The following is a 25,093-nucleotide window of genomic DNA, read 5'->3' on the forward strand; positions in this document are numbered from 1 at the left end:
TAAGCATGGGAAGGCTGAAGGACCTCCACAGCTCCAGTGTCCTTTATGTTCATTTGCTGGCTTAAATGAAATATATTAGATCGTACTGGGGTTCACAGAGTATTGAAATGGCAGCTCAAGAGAATTTCCTGCATGCCCTTTGCCCTCATTTCCACCGTTTCTCTCTGGATTGGGCCACCTAATGATAGGTTGTTTTCAAGCATTTTTCATGCATTTCCATTTTTGCACAAAATTACATTTGTGCAGACATCCGATTAAGGACCTTAGTTAAGCAGCAGTCTTAACCTGCATGCAATGAGCACGAGCTGTGTGTGAGCCTGTGAAAAATATCAAAATTGGGCCTATTTTAATTTGCATCACTAAATGACATCGATGGCAAATTAGCTACTTCTTGAGAGTGCACATATCCACATACAGTATTTCAAAAACAAAAGAACAGAACTGTGCATGTGGGCTTAGCATACCTACTATCTGCCTCCTATTTGTATTGATCAGCAAATGAGTGAAAAGGTTCAGTGTTTGCTGTTGGCTATTTAGCATGGCATGCCAATAATCAAAATAAACAAATCACACTTTCATCCATTCATATGGCTTTTTTTAAATAAACTGAAGTGTTGACACGCAGGACACAGTCAGTAGGGATTTTGGCAGTAAAATTTATCAGCGTTGTGGGTCCGCGTGAATGAAATAAATCAGCATCCGCGCGTGCAGCGTGAGCTCGCGCTCCCCTCTCTGTAGTGGTATAGCCCACAGGAGAGCGTCTGCCTCTGTACAGCCTCTCTGCTCATTCACTTAACGGCGATTCCTTTTAGTTCGTGTTTGCGTTAGTGAGGAAGGAGAGAGGAGCGTTTACGATTTTGATTTTGCCGTCTCCCCATCCAGTCCAGGTCCATCCAGTTCGCCGGAGACATGGAGGGAGTCAGCAGCAACAGGAGCATGTCTTACAGTAGATGGAGTTATGACAGGTAAGCGAGCTTTCTCGTAATGACAAGTATAGGCTACCTTTAAAACGCTAGTTTTCACCTATTACGTTCCCCTTGTATTGTCATGCTAGGTGGGACCCCCCTGCGTGATTAGTTGACAGGTGCAAAAGATTTGGAAATGAGAGATGCGATGTGAGTGTATTAAGTAGCCTAAGCATCATACTGTGTCTGCTGACATACCGGATGTTCGCTTCACTATCTATATGTCCATGGTGCAGGTTCACAAATCTCCAACCGTCCTAGACAACCCACATCACCAAAACATTCCCATAGGAATGGGTTGAGTGTTTATGGTACTTTAAGCTATTTTTAGTCTGTTACTGCATTTTCACAATAATCAATAGGTTCATCTATCTATCTATTGACGCTACTTGACATTTTATACTAAAAGTTGTATGTGCTGGAAAAGTGACAGTGTTAATTTAGCCTACTGTATAGACTTTAAATCATCAGCACAGTGGTCAGTGGTACAAATATCTGTGTATACTAGCTAAAGTGCTTCAATCGCAGAGGTGGAAGTTGGCAGGCTATGTCTCAGCAGGGGTGACAGTGATCAAGACCTCACATTTTGGTACAAATTCAAATAGGCATGTGGTGTGTGAACCCAGAGAGCATAGATGATAAAAAACACCCTGTAGAGCCATGGTGGTCCTCAGCTTTTTGAATACAAGTTTTTGGAAGGAATTAAAAATATGAGCAAGTGGAGGATTGTTTTCCCCAGGTGTTATTTATGACACTTTTGCATTTCTCTAAATAAGTATTCTAAATGAACAAAATGTCCATTTTGTGTGAGTGTGATGTCATCAACATAATGTCAGACAAAAGTGTGAATGAGTCAGTCAGTTTGAATGGCCATGACTAGTGAAAATGAGGAGGAAACACACTGTAAGTATGTTTAAGTACACATAATCATATTGATAGTATAAATGCAGTCAAATATATACATGTAATACACTTGACACACACGCTATAGTACACAGATATTTTGCTCAAAGTGTCTCCACCAGTTAACAGTATTACAAATATCTCCAGGAATACTTTCTAGCCAACACACATCAAACCATATAGTTCCTCATTAGCTAACCAATTCTTCCCTAGTCATACTCAGCCAGTAATTTGGAATACAATGGATGGTTGGGGATACTGTTGCTGTATCATTGAGCACCAGCGGCACAGTAGAGGAGGTTTTACCCTGACAGCACAGTATAAGTATAATTGGTATTCTGAATCTGTGCTTGGACATCCCGAGAGACTGCTGCCAGTGGTCTCTCAGCCTTCTAAGATTTCTCACAGCGCTGTGAAATAATGTTTACTGTGTGCAACCAGTTGTAGGCTGTAAGAGGTGCCTGGGTCTGCGCATTAAAGGAGGAGTATTGTTTGCTTTTACAGCAATGTCGTATAATACTTTTCCTTCAGAAAACCTTAAGCTTTAGTTTTAGGGATTCACTTCCCAGTACTTCTTTCCCACGTATAGGTGAACAGATTGTCATGGGTGTGAAAATAAGCAGCCTCTCTGCTAATGTACTGCTTCAACAGAGTGACAGTCATACTGGAGGAGATTAAGTTAGTACTGACCATTTCAATATATTGCTAACTCATTCTTGGGGCCAAAATCAATCCAACCCAGATTAAACTGTCATGTTAATGTGACACTTTTTTGCAGGACATTAGCATTAGGTTCCTGGTCTGACTGAATGAGTAGTCATGTTTCTTCAATTTTCAGTCAGGCTGGAAGCTTAATAAACCTGAAGGCCTCCTCTGTGAGATCGGTACGTATGTAGCTGGTTGTTGTTTTTTCTTGTCTCTAGCCATTGGCAGCCAGTTTGTAATATGTAGGAACATAAAAGAGACATGTGCATATGTTGATTCTTGTCAAAGAGTAGTTAGGGCTCCAGTGGCATGCACAGACTCTCGAAGGGACAGGGGTGAAAATAAAAAAAATTGCATCTCTTCTGCAGCATAATGAGCATAATGTTACGAACACTGCCTAGCAACATTAGTTTATTAGCCAAGTTTCATTTAGTAGTTTGGCCAACTCGCGGAATTAACAACAGCTGATGAAGTCTGCCAGTAAAATGTGTTATTTCAGCTGATAATCACCAGTTAAGAATTAGAAACTTTACCCTCTTTGGTTTTAAATGTGGCAAACAAGCACCACATTGACCTTTTTAAACAAATGACGACGACAGGGAAAATATGTAGGTCAAAATGAAATTTGTTTGAAAGTAAGGTTCAACTGTGGCTTTGACTATACATATTTTCCATTTAATTTACACTGTCAAGATCAGTGTACAGAATCTTGGCAATTTATTGATAATTGTCAATGAATCAATAATTGGTCCTGGCCCAGTTTTGAGTATAGCCATGTCTTACCTTTGTGTTTCTGCATGCATTGTAATTCATGGTGGACCCTGTTCATACTTGGACCTACAGTACTGTATCACACTGTGTCCTGGCACCCACTCAGTCAACACTGTATCCTAGAGATGGAGGGACAAGGTGGGCTGACAAGATACAATTCAGAGCCTCCAGAGCGCAGAACAGGATCTCATGTTTTTAATTTCCTTGTGTACATTGTGTTCCCACATTCAAACTGCACAGGAGAAATGGGTACAGAAAAAGAGGAAGCAGTGGAAATTATACATAGTACGCTTCTTCTTAATTTCTCATTCTTCATTATGGGACCTGATGATTAGTTGAAAAGACATCTGACCCCACTGAAAGCAATAACTGTGGGGGTTGTAAAAAGTGATAATTAACTAACCATTCATTAATTAAAAACATCTATACTCGACTACAGTTGATAGAAGAGATGGAAATGAAATTAAATCAAACTCCAAAGCCATCTTATATTTTGAAAATATTTTTTCATATTAGATTTCATGGCACAGTGTCAAATGGAGAAATAAAAAACTAGCAAATCTCCTCATTAAAAGCTCAAGGCTAGTATTGATGCCAGTCTGGCCATTGATTTATCTGACAGACAGCTGACAGCAGACACAGTGGCCTATTTTATCTGCATAAAAGTAAGAGAACATCTTTTCTCAGAGTATCTGTGTCATTCTGCTTTAGCCCTTCATACACCATGAGCTGGCATTTTTCACGCCCAAAAAACAAAGTGGATGAATCTGAAAACGCCAGTCTGGTGTAAAGTTTAGAGGGACAGCTTTAATTTTCTCTGTGATTACTCATTTTAAAATGCTGATCATACATACGGTATACATACGGTATGTTCTGTTGTTTCACAACACATGTGGAAATATATGTAAATGAGAACTGCTTTAACTGTGAGTTCAGCTGAATTAAAACAGTATAGGTCAATATGAAGCTCCTAAGGGCAGTGACTGACCCACTCCTTACCAGATGTTACCTGTGATGCCTTGTTTTGTTTTTTGGTGTGGAAGTGGTCTCAGTCTGTGTTTGTTGGGAGGCTTTGCATTGTTTGCTCAGTGGCCATATTGTCAAGCCTGTATTATTGACTTTAAATTTCAGCTGTGCTTGTTTGGAATCTGTGCAGCTTACTGAGACTAAAATTATTTCCTGACAATAATATATTTAACATTTGATTTAGACATTCAACAAGAAGTTTCAATAAAGCATGGTTTGATGTGCTTTCATAGAATATTGTGTTGTTTTATGCTTCCGAATGACTGTGTGAATGTGGTTTCAGATCAGATCAGATGGGTCATGTCTGTTCAGCTCCTGATGCAGGTGCGAATTGGCCACAGCAAGAGCTGTTGACAGTCAGTACTAAAATTGTGTCTATTTATATGCACTCTCTATTGCCTTACAGAAGCTGTAACCTGCTGGAAAGTATGTTGTCATTCATTTGTAGTATATGCAGAATAATGTATATTGCTATTTAAAAATTGAACCCAGTCCCAAGTACCAGATTTGCGAGAGACCCTCCTCCACAAGTGTATTTCTAACACTGGTTGTCAGCTACATACCAAGTCAGACACACTGCAAACTCCTGAAGTGTGAATGCATCGTGTGTTTGGGGCCGCTGTGGGTGGCATTAAAAATGAGTCACCAGAGAACCATGTACCTTAGTTGGAAATTGCACACAACCAAACAAAATGATTGGGATTGATTCATCAGTCTCCAGCCAAGAACATCAGTGATGAGAGTGGGCCAGAGGTAGAGTGTCTAACCTGATCTGAGTTTGTAGAGATATTTTGCTCTGAACTAAAGCATTAGACACACAAACCGACGGATTGACAGAACAACAAACAACCATCCTTTGGCAGTGTTACTCGTGGGGCAAAAAATATGTTAAATGTGTGTTTTACCAACCAAGGTATGTTATTATTCAGGCAGTGCTGCAAAATTCCTAATCCACAAATTACTGACTACGATTAAGATTTCTCCTGTTTTAGTAAACAGAGCTTCTGTCCTTAACTGTCTGACTTCATACTTCTTGAAACCCTTGTCAATTATTTAGGCTCAGTGTACTGTCTTAAAGTGAACTGTGAATAAGGAGCATACAACAGAGAGGATTCCATCCTCAGAAATGTATAGCATGGTGTTAGCATAAGTTGGCAGTCACTTTGTTTTAGTGCTGTGCCTTTGCTTGTGGAAATATTTAGGTTTTGGATTGCAGAGGTAACTTTTTCACAGCATTATGGAGAGAGATGATGCCTGTAAAAGCAGGGTTGATACAGTTCTCCATGACTGCTACAGTACAGTGCAGGAGAGCAGCTGAAGTGACAGCTGTGTCCAGAGAGTGTCAGAACGTCCACTCCGCCTGCTGTGACAGCCTGTCCACAAACCTTACTAGTTATAGATTTTAGAGGATTCAGCTCCCTGGCATGACACATGGATATACTGTAGCATCTAGAAGTTACAATTTACGAACAAACAAACAAAAAACAAACTACAGCTTTATATTCAACTGCTTTGTGACATCACTATAATTCAGCTGTATTGTTGATATGACATGCTTGTAGAATATTGCAAACTGTTAACCTGGACCTACCTCTCATTGTTTCCAGTGATGTGGCCTGTCATGTCTTATTCAGCTAAATCTCCAGCTCAACGACCCCCCTGCTACACTGCTGTTATTATGCAGTTCATAGCTTAGTCACTGTCCACCTGTTTCTGTAGTAACCACAGATGGAAAAAGCAGGGTACCAAACAAAGCCTTCAGGCTTTTGTCTATGCTGCGGCACCTCTTGTTTTTGCCTGCAGCAGTTAGCAAATGCCTGAGATGATTTTTAGCTGTGGCCACAACTGTTGTGAAATGTGAAACATTTTGTGATGGTAAACTTGATGGATTTAAATATCTCTAACCAGTTTAACACCTTATACCTCTCTGTGTGTCTTCTTTTAGGGTGTTGGGTAAGCTAATTGCAAAAACCAAATGTCAGTTGTTACGTTTCCTGGTTAAGAAATGTTCTTTGGTCATCACCAGTGGCCTCAAGGCACGAGTTGGCATTTACTTTAACTGTCCACATAATTTCACCTTTCACATACACACAAAACCGTCATAAAGGTCTTCCAGGAAAAGTTCATCTAATGCAAAACAAAAAAAAAAAAAACAGAATTATTAAATTTACTGTCTGATAGTGGTGAGCTCCTGTACAGCTTTTACTAAAATATAACATACAGATAATGGCCAGAACTGTGACTGAATGAAAGATTGTGTAGTCTTACACCAACCAGGTTGATTAAAGTGATTTAAGGTAACAAACTAAAAGCCAGACAGGCACAGAATCACAGTCTGACATCAGACTACATGATCTGAATAATGATTTACACCTTATGTCAGATTTTATACAGATTTTTTGATGCCGTCATATAATAACTAGTTGATTTATTACAAAATCATAGCATATGCTTACATTTTGGTCACATAGCTGTTTTTGAGATGTTACTTGTTTTATTGGGAACATTAGTTAGCAACAAAACCAGACAACATAGTGAATATGGTGGAGAGATAGAGGAGAGTTTAGTGAGCAGATATGAGATAAGGAGGGAAAGGGTGTGGGTGCTTTAGGATCCACTGAGGCGAAGCTCAAAGACAGAGTTTGTGAGGGTGCCATGGCAGAAAGGCAGCCAGCCTGTCAGTTCAGTGCTTTCTCTGCAGAGTATAGGGACTGACATCAGGTGCAAAGGTGGAGAAGCTTCCTCTCTGACATCTCCCCATGTGTTTTGGCTTTCTGTTGCTGTGGGCGAGCGATCAATGCCTGCTGTGGTGGCAATGGTGGCAGGCCATGCACTTTGAAAGCAAAGGTGCCTTATGTGAGAATAAGTTGGATTTTGGAGTTGGGTTGATTTCTAGAAGAGGTGCCAATTCCATTTGCCGGCATATACAGTACACATTGTACACACGCAGACAGTTCTTTCTTAGTCACCCTATATATATTACACATATATATTCCTTAAAATGATTCATATGATTAATGCTTGTGCGATTTATGGCTGTTTTATCCTATAATTGTTCAAATAAAATCTTGGTAAAGGAGCAGTTAGCTAATTTAATAGAAATACCTCTGACTAGAGAACAGCCCTCAAGGCTTTAATGCTATTGAAAGAATCTCCAGGTAGTAGTAGACAGTCCAACATATGTATCTATTCAGGCATCCATATGTATCTACAGTATAATCTATTTATATATTATTTGATTTGAAATCGATTATTTAGATGTTTAGATAACCCCAACAGGATACACTGCGGATTTTGCTTGTTGTCTTATTAAATTCCACTTACTTGGTATGATGGCATTGATTAAAGGTCTGGGGCTTGATATTATGGGATGCAGGAATATAGCAGATAGTGTTTGTGTATGTGTCCAACAATCACAAACACAAACATTGTACGTGCAACTATATGTGATTATAATATAACAAAAAATCTCAGCATGTGTTAAAAAATATTTTCTTCTCAGTGAAATTAATCCCTATACGCCTGTGTCAATCAAATTAAGCTCCTGATGGGGATTGATTACAACACTTAAAAGAACATGTGACGCTTGTAGTATTTCTTTACTACAAACTATGGTTCCTGTATCACAGATTCCATAAATCTTGTAATTATATAACTCTACTTACTCTGTAAACTGTAGTAACTTAATTAATCTTTTTTCATTTATTAATCTTATCAATCTGGGTCCAGAAAATGTCTAACTCAGAGAAAGGAGTCGTTAGAGTAGTTCTTATTGTTGTTCTCCTTCTTGCTTTAGTGTTAGAACGCAATGTATTTTAGATGCAGATGACACAGGACAATCAGCTACACAGTCCAGGATAGAGCCTCTTGAATGTCCTCCAGTGAGACTTGATGATTATTTTTGCTCTGAGGACTTTGAAAAGATGATCTTTGAAGTGTGAGAGAGTGATCGAGATGCAGTTTAGAGGTGTGGAGGTGTTTGTGTGGGACATTATTTCAATGCTTCATGAATTTCTTAGCAATGCATATCTAGTGTGAAAAGACATGGATAATAGTGCCTTATTTCTAAAACATTTTTCCCAGCTTGTTAAGCAGCCCTTACTTACAAGCAGCCTTGAATTTTGAATTGTCGCTAAGCTCAAGGTTTTTAACATGAACAGAAACATATCCTCATACTCATGTGACAAATGCTTTCACAAAGAAAAATGCCTACTGTGAAAATCATTAAATATATTAAATGCCAGTCAGTGTCAGTGGAAACTAATGCACTAATATTTAACTTCTTAATTTTTAAATCTGCACTGGCTGAAGTAAAATCAAGGTTTTTCACCAAATGCCACCACTAAAGGTAATCTTTTTGTCAGCTTGGCATTTCTGACCAAAACAAATCCTCTATTTTTAGACTTGTAAAGGCAGTTTCATGAAAGGAATAGCATCATGTCCACTCATAAATCATAATCACTATACGAGTGACATGATGGTGTTTGTAGTCTCCTCACTTTGATGCCTTTGCTGTCTTATTAAAACAGGAGAGGTTGTTGGTTCCGCTTCACATCAAAGTGGATTTGTGTTGAATTACCCTTTCAGCAGCAGGTGTGCCTTCAGAGCAGCATGACAACCCAGCTGTGCCTTTGGCCCTTATAGACGGTTACTCCAAGAAAAAAAACATTAAGAGGTGATGGGAAATATTGCAGAATTGTACCTCTTTATATGAGTAGTACCTTGAGTAGATGAGGACCCGTTGCATTTCCCTGGCATTTACCAAGCTAAACAGAGCTGGCAGAGCAGATTTAATTCCATATTATAAATCTGATGTGTGATAAGAGAGCAATCATAGGGCAAGTAAATGCTCATTTTCTGTGTATATGTGTGGTGCTCCATCAGCAGTTCTATTCCATTATTTTCTTACTCAGACGTTTGGCATAGTTTACTCTCAATATGTTTGTACCAGGAATTTTCCTGCTCAGTGATATCATTTGTCTTATATTAAAAAAATTAATGTTTGGTATGCACAGCAGCCTCCTGCAGTGTGTGCTGAAGCCACATGTTGTCTCACCTTGATGTGTATCAAATACACTCATGCATATCTGTAAAGGTGAAAGTCATATATTTATGCAGGTACTGACATAAACATGTAAACACAGTCATTCTGATGTCTGATACATATATACGTATGTAAGTACTCATGCATATACACACGTATCTGTCCAGGGGCATACATGAACACACATACTGTATTTGCCTTGTCATACCTTGGACCTTGTTTTTACGCTTGGTTTAAATATTGACTCTATTTGCTCTGAGGATATGCATGTTACTGACCATAAATGTGTTCTGTTCAACCTGTCTTTTAATTTAGACTCTCTGCCCAGTAAACGTGTAAGTTGCTCTTGCATCATAAATCGCCTCTAAGCTGAGAAATTTTCCGCAGTTTGACCCAAGCACAGTGATTTCTTCCCACGCTGATGTTGCTTGTCTGGTCCACTCCTTTAATACACATTGCTCTGCTGTTTTGGATAAAGTAGCTCCTAGTAAAATGAGATTTGTTCCCTCCGTCAATTCATCCCCCCTCGTTAAATGACATTACTTGTTGTTTCCAGCATAAATGTCGGAGGGTAGAGCGACTGTGGAAATCCACAAAGCTCCATGTTCACCGTCTCTATTACAAAGACCTCTTAGCTGAGTTTAACAACATGGTTAAGGCTGTGAGGGCTTCTTACTTTGCAAACCTAATTTCCTCCAGCAAATGCAAACATAAAGTCCTGTTTGACACTCCTGCACCTCCTGATGTGCCTGTCTTTTCAAATCATCACTACAGTAACTTTCTCTCTTTCTTTGGGGGTAAGATTAGAGATGTCAGGGCTTGCATCATCCCCTTGTCTACTCCCTTTTCTGATTATCCAACTCGGCCATCTATTTTGGACTGCTTTGCTCTTATTTCCCTGCAAGACCTCATTGATCTGGTGGGCAGTATGAAACCTTCGTCAAGCCCTATAGACATTTCACCAACTTCCATGCTCAAAAATGTACTTGGGTTTATCTTAAACATGCAGTTGTTCAGCCTCTTCTGAAAAAAATTAACCTTGATCCATCCCCTCCCTAAAACTATAGGCCTATATCAAAGCTGCCTTTTATTTAAATTTTTTTTGAAAAAGTTGTTGCCTACCAGCTCACTGCCGTCTTGACTGAACACAACATTTTAGAGAAATTCCAGTCTGGTTTCCATCAGAAGAATTCCACTGAAACAGCTCTTATCAGAGTCTCCAATGACACAATGATGTCTTCTGATTTGGGTGAATGCTCTGTTTTGGTGTTGCTGGATCTTAGTGCAGCTTTTGATACTGTAGATCACAGCATCCTGACTGAAAGGCTTAGGCAGTGGGTGGGTGTCTCTGGGAGCGCTCCTAGACTGATTCTCCTCCTATCTCTCAGATAGGAGTTCTTCTGTCACTTGGTCCCTACAGGTCTGAAACTGCTGCTCTTTCCTGTGGTGTGCCTCAGGGTTCTGTCTTGGGCCCTATATTATTTTCTTTGTATATGATTCCCTCAGGTCATATCATTTGCACATTTAAAGGTCTCTCTTATCACTGTTACGCTGATGATATCCAGCTGTATGTCTCCTTTAAACCTGATGAGACTGACAAACTGACCGTTTTGCATAATTGTCTGACTGCCATTAAGGACTGGATGGCTAACATCTCTTTACAGCTACAGCTGATAACAAAAGCTCTGTCCCCCTTAGTTTTTATCCTGGACTCAGGAACAGACAGAAGACCCCTGCCCGAAGATCTCAAGCTAGGGTTCATAAGGGATTACAAGGTCTAAAATATAGTCTGGAGCCAGGCCATGAAGAGCCTTGAAAGTAATCAACAAGATCTTAAAATCAATTTTAAAACAAAACAGGGTACGTACTTTGACAAACACATCAAATCAATGACTCATATATATTTTTTCCATTTAAGAAATATTGCAAAACTCATGGCTGTTGTATCACAACCTGAGCTACAGATGATCATTCACACTTTTATATCATCCTATATGACTATATGTGTAATGTAAAAGGGGTTGCCCACAGAACATTATCACTCTGCAGTTTTCCTCAACTCTACTGAGTGTTTTACAGCATCTTTTAGCTCATTGTTTTGGTTTTACAACTCACAACTTTACTGTTTTGACTCACTCTCTCTGCTCTCATCATCCCTGCGGTTCTTAGTGAAAAAGCTCTGATAAACTGAGTAATAACTGCCCAGCAACAAAAGGCAGACAGACAAAGTTAGTGACTAGCTGATGAATATTGTGGAGCATTTAGCAGCTACAGGGCAATATTTCTCTCAGGAGTTGGTGGAGACCAAAACAGAGCTAAAAGGAGAGTGAATATTGGACTTTGATTCGTCAGGTGGTCAGAAACACGACTTCAAATTAATGCTAATGTTGCTCCTTGTCTACTGGATATGTTTGGTAACATGTTCACCATAATAACTTTATTAGGTGATAATATGTCAATGTTGTGTTTTCAGCTTGTTCAGCTGCTTAAAACCCAAGTCTTTTGGGAAACATTATTCTAAAAGTATATGGATTATCATTTTACAATATACATTTCATGATTTAATTTGATGCTAGTCAGTATTTAATTGATTTGATAAAGTATATTTGGCCAATTAACTAACTGCATTCAAAAGCTTCACTGTAATCAGAGTCATGGGCCTACACTTTATAAACTACTACTATACAGTAAATAAACAGATTTTTAAATGTGATCGAAATATGGATGAATATGAGGAGAAATCACACAGCAGAAGAACACCAGGAGAGAGGTCTGACACTGTGGAGTCTCTGTGGACAGTTGGCACCAAGAAAGGTGATGAAATTCTAAAATAATTATACCAAAATCATTCTCCTTTCCTCATTTATCCCATGTGCAATTAATTAACTCATCTCATTCTCTCTTGAACTGTTCTTTTCCCTTCTTGTTCCCTATCATTGTCCTTTATTACTCCATTTTATTCTCTAACCTGCAGTCAGTATAGGATATTACTCTTTCAGCCTGCATTACCTGTGGACTACCGTGGACTATGCATTAAACAAGACACTTCTTTATTTGACCTCCTATGAGCAAAGACATAACCTCAGTTTGTCAGGTGAAATGTTTCAAAATCTCTGTTGAAATATGAAAGTGCTCTCAGGAGATTTTGGATACTAATCTTCTGTCACATCACTGTTTAAATTTTTTTTTTATTGGCTCAGGTAAAATGTCTTTAATCTTTTTACTGTGGATTTAACCCTTTTTTATTTTAAGGATTCTTTTTTTTTTTTGGATACTTAAAGGATTTTGTGAACACTGTTTTGAAAAGATCCATAAATATAAAATATGTTAATTCTGTTCCCTCTTACTGTTCTTTTATTCATCTCCATCTTCTCCTCCATAGCTCTGTAACACTGTGTGTGGGATATGCCTCTGGAGCCAGTTGCTATGGTGAAACATCATGGCGTAAAACTGAGAAGTGGCATTAAGTTTTTGAGAAATAAGGTTTTGTGTGTGTGTGGAGTGTGTAATTACAGTATGTATCCCCCATCTGTAAGTGTGAACACATGCAGTCTTATCTCCCTCCATCCCTTCATCACATAGGAGAGAATGAACATCATACTGTTGTCTCGCTGGGTCTGAAAGATGGTACTGCAGGATTTTAGTGGTTTCTGCTGCTCTATATTGAATATCTTGATTAATGATGTTGATATATTTTCATATACTCACAGTTACTGTAATAGTGAGATGGAGAAAAAACAAGTAAGTAGAGTATGTAAAGAACAGTTTGACATGTTGCAGAGACAAAATATTTGTTTGTCATTGGAGCATTTGGGCACAAATTTTATGACTATGGAGATTCCAACTGTTCAGTATTAAATTAATAAATAAAATATTATGCAATAAATAATCATATGTATAAACACATACAAAACATATAACCAATGAACTAATCCAATATATTTTTTATCTCATCTTAGTATTATGAAATGTTATAGTATTCTTTTCACAAGAGTTTATTACATGCAGGTCATTTTTATTTTATTCCAGCAGGTTTTTATTTCAAAATATTCCAAATGAGTGTTTGATTTCATTACGCCACTTTTCATCAAAAAGTTATTCGAGAGAGACAGTTATGTGATTGGCTGTTCGTTTAGTTAAACCAAAGCAACAGCCAGTCACATAACTGGCTCTGTCCTGTTTCTCCTGATTATTTATAATGTCTTATTTATTTATTTAAAAATGAACAATCATATAAATTTTGGATATATCTTAACTTGTCACAGATTCATACTGTATCACTGGACACTGGCTTCAGAAGCAATTTGTTAATATACACAATATTATCATAAATGCATAGTCATGTTGATGTTTTCCTTATTTACAGTATATGATCTAACATATGTTTGTCAAGACGGTGTAGTCCCTCATTCGTCCAGGAGTGTTCTATCGTAGAAAAGGTTTCAATCGTAGTCATCTGGACACTGTTTTCAGAATGTGATAACAATGATATGTTTGTCAACAATAATTTTATTTAAAAGAATGGGCAACATTCAGTCTTGCTTAAAGTATACTAATATTGCAATTATCACTTAATAATTTATAATTTTCACTATCTTTCAATAACCCTGATTTAGCATGCACACTTAATTCCTAATTCACACGGGGCTACCTCTCACTTATAATGCTAGTTAACCTGTGGGAGCATAAACCATATTTCTATGTGATTAATAGATAGTTGGAGGATTACTTCGATCTATTAAACATGGAGAGAGCAGTTGGCCTTCTTAAAGACTTAAACAGGTGCTGAGCAGCCACTGGGAAACATTGTTAGGAACAGCTTGGCAACCAGCCATATGACTTAGCTCTGTTATATGATCATCAATGATATATTAATTTGTATGTGCCCACTGTCCCCAATGTGTCCATTATGTTTTATCAAGATGTCTTGTATTGTTTGCCTGCCAAGGCCTAATGAAGATAGATATGAAATTGTCTCTCTTTCTTAGGAGACACAAATACAGTGTGCAGATCCTGTTTGTTTCTTCCTTTTCTGTCTTTAAAAGTAAAATATCCTTAATAGTTAAAAAGGTGTCTTGATTAATAGCAGGTACAAACACATTTAAACATACACACAAACACAGTATGTTGTATAGAGCCATGGTGCAGTGTTTCTGTTCCTTCGTGCAGTTTGTCCTCTGTTGACTCAAATTCCTGAACATTTAATGAGTTTCTTACTGTATAACTTGACAACCAAAGTCCACAAATACAGAACAGACTGTTCTGTAGTGACTCAGTGAATGAAAGATTTTTGTGACAGCCACTGGCATGACTAGGTTGGAAAAAACAAACACATGTAGGCCTAGAAATAAATATAATATATGAATATTATATATCTATAATATATTTCTTGATCTTCAGTCTATCAAATCTGACCATGATATCTAATCATGGTCATAAAAGCCAATAATTAAGGAGACAAATAAAGATACATGATGGTAGAAAGCCTGTTAGGATGGCTTTTATCCCCCACACAGCAGAGAAAGTTAAGGTGGGATATTAAGAAATATTGCTTTACCTCTCATAACAATTATCATCAAGGCGCTCTTGACCAAGGCATTTGGTTTTTATCTGCTATAGGTTGTGACTGTAGATTTGTAATTGGCTCTCACTGTCTTTCATTCTCCACATACCAGATTATGTTATCATTACATCACATTTTCACTGGTCCAGCTCTCCAAACTTAAAGACATCTCTGTAAATGTGAGTAAATGTACTATTGAAGATACTCCCCATTTACAACACTAGTATGACAAATACATGAGTGGGACTGGCAAGCAGTGTTCAGCAACTAATTCTCCATACATGTTGGTGCTGTTAGCTCTTGTAGAAGATGTGCAGTAACTTGCAAAGCAAATCTTGTGCTATTGTACAGCACCTCCATGTGTCCATGAGTCATCACTACACATTTCTGTCACTGTTCAATGAATCCCCCCTGTCGGTCAAGAAAAGAAACACTGCCACTTACTGCAGCAACACAGTGATGTTACTGTACGCTGCAGGCACAGCCAGATGTTAATTAATCACAGCTATGGCAACTGGCAAGGTGGTAATGTGCTTGTGTTTGTGCATGTGTGTCTTTTCTTGAAGCAGATATTATGGTTAAATAGCCTAACGGTAAGCTTTTAAATGATAATTAGTCTCCACTGTTGCCATGGTCACGGGAGCGAACCAGCAGAGGAGCGTGTGTCAGAGGAGGCAGCGTGACCGCCGCCTTCTCGCAAAGATGCTGAGTTAGGATGCAAGGTTGCACACATTCACACCACAGCGCTCCCTCCATCTCTCTGCTTATGTCCATGGAATTAAAAACATTCATTAGACTGCTCTCTCATCCACGAAATGATCTGAGAGTCAGAGTGACATGGTTAGCTTCTTTTTTCATGGAAAGGTATTTCACTTGAACATGACTTCATAATGAACAAGCTGATTGTTTGCTGATGTGCTGTGTAACGGTGCCATTTAAGGCTACAGTCTTTTTTCATTTGGTTTTCGGCATCCTATGGTTCACAATTTCCTGCTTTAACCTGCAGTAATTTGCTCATCTGATTCATAGTATGTAATTACTGGGAGGTTTCCAAACTAGAGATGATGGCTGTGAGTGTGTGGCACTGCAAAAACTACTTTGAGAGCAATAGATAAAACATAAAGAAGACAGATAAGTATGAGCAGAAACAGCTTAGAAACAGTGAGTCACATAATCCTCTAAAGATAGATACAGGACTCACACACTGTACTGCACCTGACAAGATGACACTCTCATTTAATGTCTCTGCCTCTCTGCTGTCTTTGTGTCAGCAGGGTGTGAGGTACAATGTTGCGTGCGTCAGTCCGTGTGGGATGTTCTTATCCACTGTTTGAACCAAACACGGGTCATTGACCTCTGAAGGACAAATTATGCTTTTGATTCTTTTACTTTTCATGATCTGTTAATGCCCACAATATGTGATGAAAATTCATGGTAAGAAAGGACTGTGACAGTTTTGCAATATAAGTGTAAAAGGGAGTTTTAAATACAGTTTAAAAAAAAGTAGTACTTCCTTTTATCTTAAAAATACTATAAACCTGTGCTATGTACAAAGGTAAACTAGCATGAAAGCCCAAGACAGACAGCTCCCTGGGAAAATATAGAATGATGGATACTTTAACTGTATGCGAACATGAAATGTCGTTGACTTGCTGTAGTTCCTACCTGTTGTGAACTGTTAGTGTTGTAGAGGGAGGAAAAACCTCAAGTTATTTGATGAATAATGTAGATGAAAGTATTTAATACAGTACGTACTCCAAATAATGTTAGAAACAATGTAGTGATTTTGGTGATTGCAAAAATTAACTTCCTTTCACATTTTTTTCACAGTTCACAGCTGAGGAAAGTTTGTTTCAAGGGCACTATAACTGTGACAAAACCAGGGAGTCCCCTTTAACAGCTGGGGGAAAAAAATCATGGATTGCATCTTAAATAGCTGGAAAATGACATTACATTGGTTCAGGGCATAAATTGGCTGTCTAGAAATGTAAACACATCCGTATATATAGAGGGAAAATGTAGGAGATGACTCATCAGTCCATAATGAGTTTTGTGCCTCTTATTATACTAAGCTGTGCATCTTTGTCTGTTGCCCATGGATACAAGTGGTTTTCAAATGTTAAACCTGCCATAAACACCAATTTAGCAAAGCTCAAGACATATAGCCTTTGTTCAGGTTGTCACACTGAGGGATTGATTCAGACCTCTGGGTGTTATTAAAGCAGTGTTTATGTAATGTTTAGCAAATATCTTATTAAATGTGCTATTAAATGTGCTAATCTATTTCTGTTGGTGAGCTTCAGCTTGCAACCACCTTTTTTTGTCAGTGATGTTTTTGGCGTTTGCTGTCACAGATTTCATGACATTATTGCTTGTTTTATGACTTGTTAATGGAATCTATAATATCATCCAGTCTGGAATTATGATTGTGCTGTAATCCAGGCTGCAAATGATTTATAGTATACTGTAATCAGTACTCAAACACTGATTATATCTTTGAAACTGTTTAAAAGATGACCAATTAGTTCTGAATTTCATTTCAATGTTATCTTTAGACCTTAGATCAGATTAAGCTACTGTAGAAGATTCTATTCAACTTTTTAAAAAACTTGATCAGAATGGAACAGAATAGCGGTAACACATGCAGAAAGATATCCAGAATGTGCAAATGTGTGTTAGCTTTTCTAATGATCACATTTACAGGTGGCAGCAGCATACTGTATATACACACACAGATAAAGCTGTGCTTTGCAAAGGAACTTTGGTGTATTAAAGCAGTCCATCTGGTTGCCTCACTGGGACACTGGGACACTGTTTCATCCAGTGTGACATTTTCTAATCCAAATCATGTTTTATGCATGCCCTCTGTTGGGGCATTGGGAGATGAGAGAGAAGAAAGATTTTTGTTGATACAAGGACTGTGTGTTTGTGTGTGTATCAGTCACCCACCTGCTGATTCTTAGCATAGTTCCACGCTGTGCTATAGTCTTGAAGACAGAAACTAACATACACACAGTCTTAGGTGCACCTGCTCTGATGTGATGCTGTTACAAAAGAAGTGGTCCCTGAAAATGTTAACTGAATTATAAATTACAATTTTCCACAATTTGTCACTACCAGCAAAGACCAGGTTGCCGACATTAGAGGGAATCAATAGAGGGCACACATTAGATTCAATCAATACCGGACACAAGCCAATATACTCATTCACTTTTCATTCTTTTCATGCATAAGCTTACACACAGTCTCTCGCTCTCTGTCTCTGAGGCTGTGAGATTTGCTTTTCACTCACACTCACAAACACACATAGTCTCTCTGTTTCTCTCTCAATGTCTCGCTCTCTCATTCTAAGATTTACAACTCCCCTTAAAATAAAGATGCCACTGTTCATGCCTCAGAGCAACCCTCAAAGGCTGGCTTTTTGGCTTTTTTTAGTCACCTACCATCGCTCTCAAATAGATTTCTTTGAATATTTGCATGATTACATTTTTTGAGGTCTCCATCTATAAATGATGATATCATCCACTGAATTGTGACTGGGATGTCAAACTGCTGCTGATTCATAGAAGGCCTCAGCAGCCCTTTGAGTCACTTTCTGGCTGAAAGTGCGATTTTCTTCATCAGTCAGTCCATATGTGTAATCAGCTTTTCCTATGTTGTGTTTTACACAGTTAATTCAGGGTGGTAAAATTATGAAGCAGTGCGGTAGCCTGGCACTCCAGTATGAATTGAACAATCAAATGTTATCTGATTATGAGATTTGAAAGCGGTTTCTCAAGTAGACTGTCAGAAGTAGTGTGAATATGCAATGTAATCACAGTTTTGAAAAGGCTTGAAAGCATTTGTAACCGCCATCTACTGTTTAATTTGTGTTTCTTGCCACTTTCCTGAGTGAGAAGAGGGAAGAATAGCTTGCTTGCCTTTTCAAGTGCATGTTTTTGTTATTTATTAGAAAGGTTTCCTAGTGGTGTTTTCCTATCATGCTCATGCCTTCATGTGTGAATGCATCAGTCTCCTGTTCTTTTAAGGGCTTTTAAGTAACTGAGAGGTGTATACAGTTAGGTACGTTAGAGCTTCCGAGAGCCTTTATTTCCGTCAAACATCAACTCACTCACAAGATGTTGCACCATCTGATATCAGTTGTTTCCCATTCATTCCTCTGATACTCAACTGTTTTGTTTATGCATAATTTAACAGGTGAGCATTATTAAACACCATCCATCTCTTAAACCTGATGCAGACAGGGCTTTTTTAGCTTACACCAACTTACTGCTGACAGGATCCCTTGGCCTGCCTCCAGTCACTCTGAAGTGCAGCACGCTCCCGTGTGTGATGTGACGTAATGTGGATCCAAGCCGTGACTCACTCCCTTTGTCCTAATTGCCTCCTTCGAAATCTGCATTTCAAGGCTGAATATGTCATCAGAGCTTGACGAGGCCTTCCCATTTCAAGGTTCCTCCAAATGCGGCAGAGAAATGTAGCTTTCTCTTGCCTGAATGTGGAGAACACTGGTTCTCAACTGGTTTAACCATTGCAACTTATGGAAATGTCACCTGATCACAATGTATTTATAAATACCATACCGTATCACTCTAACTGAACAACGAACAAGCCATTGCAAGGTGTAAATAATGAAAGCCAGGTATAAACTCCAGTGTCTGTTCTTGTTAGCATCCTTGGCATGTTGTTGGCCACTAGGATGTAACAATCCTTCCCACACGGTGTAACATGCATACATTTGCCATTAACCTGGTAAAATGTTTTTCAAATGTCCATTATACTTTACCACTGTATTTACCAACTTATTTATTACCATCTTTACAAGTTGAGGAGAACTGCCCAAGCACCATTAGTTTTGATATCTCTTAGATTAAGGGTGAGAAATGGCAATTTTGAAGGACACACTTGAGTCTACAACTTCACAGGCCTATTCGTTCACAGGCAGTGCCCCTGAATTGGGATGCATGACAGCGCATAGTTGCAGTGAATCCAGTCAATCAGAGATGGAGGAATCACGAAAGAGAGGCAACAGCAGCTGGAAAAAAAACTGAATCCACTCTTATGTAGTGCTTACTTTAAAACACAAGTAATATACTGTATGTTTGTGTTGGAAAATCAGAAAAACATGGACACAAAGTTTGATTTTGAACCGTGGGAATGGCCCCCTGCTCACTCAAGATTTGGAGGAAGCCATTTGGAGCCATGGCTTCTGTGTAGCAACATGGGTTTTGGTTGATTTGTATGTGATACAAATATACAAATATTCACACAGACTCATACAGAGGTAAATGTCACTCATCAGTTGGCACATGTCCGGCATGCCTGATTGGGCTGCTATATTATTAAGGCTGTGTGCTCTGCAGCTGTTTTTCAGCCAGTCTGACTAAGACAGGCAGACACAAGCCAGAGATCCATTTTCACATCAGTGTGCCTTCTGTGCCAGGACCATTATTATAATTACTGATACTGCTGGCCTCCTGTTACCAACAATAAAATGCCTCTGGGAAAACCCTGCACAAAATTCTGGACTGTAAAAATCTAATTTGTCGGGGAGATCTTATCATTTGCTGTTTAATGCTGTAATGGCTAGTAGGCCAGAGGGAAAAAGGAGAAAGAAAGCACTCTGCTAAGTCTAGTAGGAAGGAAAATATACAGTTGTTTTCATGAAATTATATGAAAGTCAGCCTCCCTCCCACTTTTAACTCACTCATTTTGACCAAAGCCAAACTTCAAAGTCCTCCCTTCAGCATCAAATATTAAGCAGGGTGCTGTGCTTACACCTGTTGCTCAGTGGAGTGGCTTGTTCCATTTACTTCCACTTTCATCACATTAGCCACAGAGGCCACATTTATTGACATCGTTATCTACATTCATCCCACTACCAATGCTTAGTAACTTCCAACTTGATGAATCTCTGAATAGAATAGAATAAAACGTTGTCTCTTGCCCCCTATTCATATGCTGGTCAGAGGGGGTAGGGAATCAGTGCCTTGCTCAAGGACATAGGCAGAGCTGATGCTTGTTGACCTATCCTCAGTTAGACGAGATGTCTCCCTAATTACTGTGCCATCCTGCTTCTCAAATACGGTTATAATTGCACCAAGGATGACTGGTGTTGCAGGTTGTTTTTCTTCAGCAAATTTTCACGCTTCGGTTACTCATCACAATAATTTCATTATAGGATAAATTACAAAACCCAAAAAGAACATGGGCCTCCTGTGTTGTGACATAAACAATACACCATCTCTCTGTAAGTCTGTCTGAGTTTGATGGGGGAAGACCAGGATTTTTCTTTGGTAGTGGAATTACTATTCTGTAAATTGCAGAAGAAACAGCAGCAGAGCTGTGTAGGAGGGTCATGTGACTTTACTGCCCACTTCAGTACAATACAAACTGTTGTCAACACACTTCTTAGCAATTTAATACAGTAATATTTGATTCTTCTTTTTACAGAGCAGAATAACACACTTCTTTATTAAATAAGTTACCAGTATAGAATCCAATTTTACCTAATAAATTAATATTTAATTCATATATGCATATATATATCCTTCTTAAAAATGTGATCCACTCGGCCCCCAGTCCATTACATTTAAACATCACTGGTGGTCTGTGACATGGTGGGAGAAACACTGTGTAAGGGATCGATCTGTTTGGAATTACATGAAAGCTGATTTATTTTACTGTTGTCTGTTCTGTCAACACTTTCTTTATGTTTGAGTCAAAATGAAACACCTTTGTGACTTGACATTTTTAAAAGGCCATGCCATTAGGGAATGCGATCAGTGTTTCATTATGTTTTCAGTAAATCGGTTGCAGAAGGCTTTGATGCTGTCACTTCTAGAGGAGAATAAAATCAAGTTCTGGGCATATTTCTTATATATATTTTTGGATGGGCCATTGAGTGTATTGGCCAGTTTACCTGAAGAAAATATTTGTGATTGTTTGGCTATTTTCATTTCAGGCTAATTTTAATTTTAAAAAGTGACATATTTACCTATAGTTTTAAATCAATTGAAAATCTCTGGATTTTTATCACCACACGAGACCTTTTTGCCTTGTGCACTGCAACACCACAGAAGGAATACAGAGTATTATCATATAAGATAAGAAATGTAAAATATGATATAAAGTAGGGAAGGATATAAAGTATAGAGTAGGGAGTGTGTAATCAGAATTTATATTTTAGTAACAAGCCCTTTTAAAGGTTATTAAATATAAGTAATTAATTAATCATGCAGGCAAATTCTGTTATCTCTGGTTTGGTTATTTTAACACACCAATCTTTGATTTAAAACATATTTTTGCCATGGACTTTATATAACTGAAACAGAAATGTCTTTATTTCTCTGTTGTCTTTCATTGCCATTTCATTTTCATCCTGGTTTACTTTGGCAGTCTATCACTGAACTCTAACAGTGCTGCTTTTTTTTTAGGAATGCAATAAATAATTGAGGGAAGATGCTTGAATGCCCTTAATAGTCCACTGTTTGACTTGTCTTTTCTTAAATAACATTTTGCATGATGCTGAACACTATATTACAGCTTCACTATGTAGCACAGCGTGTTTAATCTGATCAGCACATGATATGAGTTCTGACCTTGAGAGAATGAACTTGACACTGTACGCTTCAATGCATTACAAATGCCTTAGCAATAATAAATGTGTGTGTGTGTGCACACACTTGAATACATTTGTGTATTTCAGAATGGTTTGGTGCATTGAATGTCCTAAATCCATGTGAATATATAATAGGAAATGGTGCAACACATGGATGATGAAATACAGTTAATAAAATTTTGCCTGAGGCTGTTTTGTAGAGAGTCAGTAGATGGCAAGATGCTTTCATCTGTTCCCACATGGATTTTCTTCCCCAAATAATCCTCAGGATTGTTTCAGTTGATTTCACTTTCTCAAAATCAGCACATGCATGAATCGCACACTTAAAACTGAGATGTTTGCGTGTTGGTAGAATTGAGATGAATCGACTCCTTGTAAAGCAGTTTTGTTACAAGGAAGCCGCTTGGTTTAACTGTCTATAGATGGACTCCTGAATAACCCTGGGAGCACAGTGAGTGATGTGTGTTTGTGTGTTGACAGTGAGGGCCGGCAGACGGAGGGCGGAAGCAGATGTGTGTGAAAGAGGTTCAGAGCTGTGGCACTATCACAGGGTGCCTTTGTCTGGCTGTAGAGTGTTGAATTAAAGGGTATAAACACTAGTCTGCACAGTCATATGCTAATGCCTCTTACTCTGAGAGAATAAATAAATTATGGTCCAGAAAACACATCTGAGTCCCTGCTTTACATGCCTCATGCAACCCAGACAGTGTGCAAGAAAAGTACAGTGTTGAAAGAGAGAGAGAGAGAGAGTGTGTGCAGTTGCATTATAGAGAGGGGGGTGGCACTGTACAGAATTAGCGTAGAAGGAACATCAAAGAGGCAAAACAAAAGGGATTCTATAACCTTTATTTCCTTTTTTGATTAAGGCTTTGCACTCGATGCTGCTGTAGATGATGCTGTACAAGAGATAACGAGTGATAGATTGGGCAGAGAGGCACAGAGCGAGATTTGGACAGAGAGGAAGGAAGGGGGGGGGGATTTAAAGGGCAAGAAACGGAGGGAGATTTAGATAGAGCCTACAGAGTGAGAGCGAGGGAAGAGAGCCAGCACAGAGCTGGAGCAGAGGCGGTGGATGGGAAAAGAGAAGAGGAGAGGCATTGACTGGAAGCGTACACATGGGAGAGAAGAAAACGGCTATTTCATGTGCTCGGTGTGCATGACTGAGGAGTGCGGCTGCCTGTCTGGATTGTTAGTCATCTGCTGTCCCACAGCTAGAGGACATACGAAGAAACAGAGGCAGGCTGGGGATATAGGGCTGTGTGCAGAGGATGAACAGGGGATGTGGGCTCTCTGGCTGTGATCGCTGTCCTCAGACCCCGTAGCAACTGCTGTTGCAGGCCGTTAGCCTTGCAGTTAGGCAGCAGCAGTCAGAGTGATTGATACAGAATGAGCTCCAAGCACTCCTCCGACTGGATTCCCTACAGGTACTGTACCACATTCCTGAGAACACAGGAAAGGGCACAGTGTTCATCTTTTGATGCAGTGTGTGCATGGTTGTGTATCTGAGCGGGTGTTCAGTCATGTGACTGATAACGGTAACATTGAATTAGCACAATAAAAGCAAACACATGATTGGATGGAAACAGAATTATCTCTGTGGTGGCATAATATTCCTGTTTTCGCTAATATGAACGTGTTTAGTGGATATGTATTTATATTTTAGACTGAGGCTCTTGTTTAAATGAGTACCACAGAAAAAAAATAAATCATGCAAGTGAATTCCAAAATTTCAGCTGCATAAACTATTGAAGTCTCAGTTTGATTCACAGGCAGAAAAATATTCTCTTTCCTTACACTATTATATTGTTAATGTATAAAACTGCCTATAATTTCATTCAGAAATAATGCTGTTTTATTGGATTCAAAAGTAGTAGTCTCACTGGAATGTCATGTAGGATCACATTCATATAGTTATTATCATACTTTCACTTTAAAAATCACTGAGGAAGTTCCTGCCTTTGTGTGAAGAATGTGTGTGTTTTAAAAATGATCTGTATTGCATGATGCTGGGAATATAATCCTGCCAATTGTAGCAAGGTATTTTTGTAAATAACAAAAATGTAAGCATTTATGAGCGTTTAGTCTCTTGCTGTAAAACCGATAATCTTATTTCATCATTTCAAGTGCAATACTAACGCTGCTGGCTCTTTCCTCTGATTGAATACCCATTGCCATGGCTCTCTGCTTACTTTGATGCCATTAGCTCACGGTTGCTATAAATTACAGTGGCCAATTCAATTCAATCCATGAATTTCAGAATGAGACTGCATCAGGATGACAGCACAAAGTGATCTATGTAGAATTTATTTTAAACTTCTGGAAAGGACTGTAGAGACACCAATCTTAAGGTATCACGTAAAATAGTAAAGTTAATACAAAAGCATTTTATGAAATCATTAGATTGATTTAAACAAACAAAGAGGAATTATTCTGTGACTGATGCAGTAGTTGGAAGAACAAACCTTCTCACCCCTTCACTTTTTGTTCTAGAAAAG

The 25,093-nt window shown here is 38.6% G+C and overlaps 1 protein-coding gene across 3 annotated transcripts in view; it reads left to right on the forward strand.

The window, feature by feature from the left end:
* Window positions 1-755: 755 nt before the first annotated feature.
* The window catches only part of tub (TUB bipartite transcription factor), a 48,093-nt gene continuing 23,755 nt past the window's right edge, over window positions 756-25,093 (forward strand). Inside the window, exon 1 of one of the 3 annotated variants that reach the window (XM_044197553.1) lies at window positions 756-965. In XM_044197553.1, coding sequence (XP_044053488.1) covers window positions 910-965 — 56 coding nt within the window. In that variant the 5' untranslated portion in view covers window positions 756-909. Of the gene's footprint in view, window positions 966-23,576; window positions 24,023-25,093 lie in introns of those variants that run through there. The other 2 variants (XM_044197559.1, XM_044197569.1) reach the window with 2 other exon arrangements.

The sequence above is a fragment of the Siniperca chuatsi genome, linkage group LG1 (assembly GCF_020085105.1).
Source record: "Siniperca chuatsi isolate FFG_IHB_CAS linkage group LG1, ASM2008510v1, whole genome shotgun sequence".
NCBI lineage: Eukaryota > Metazoa > Chordata > Actinopteri > Centrarchiformes > Sinipercidae > Siniperca > Siniperca chuatsi.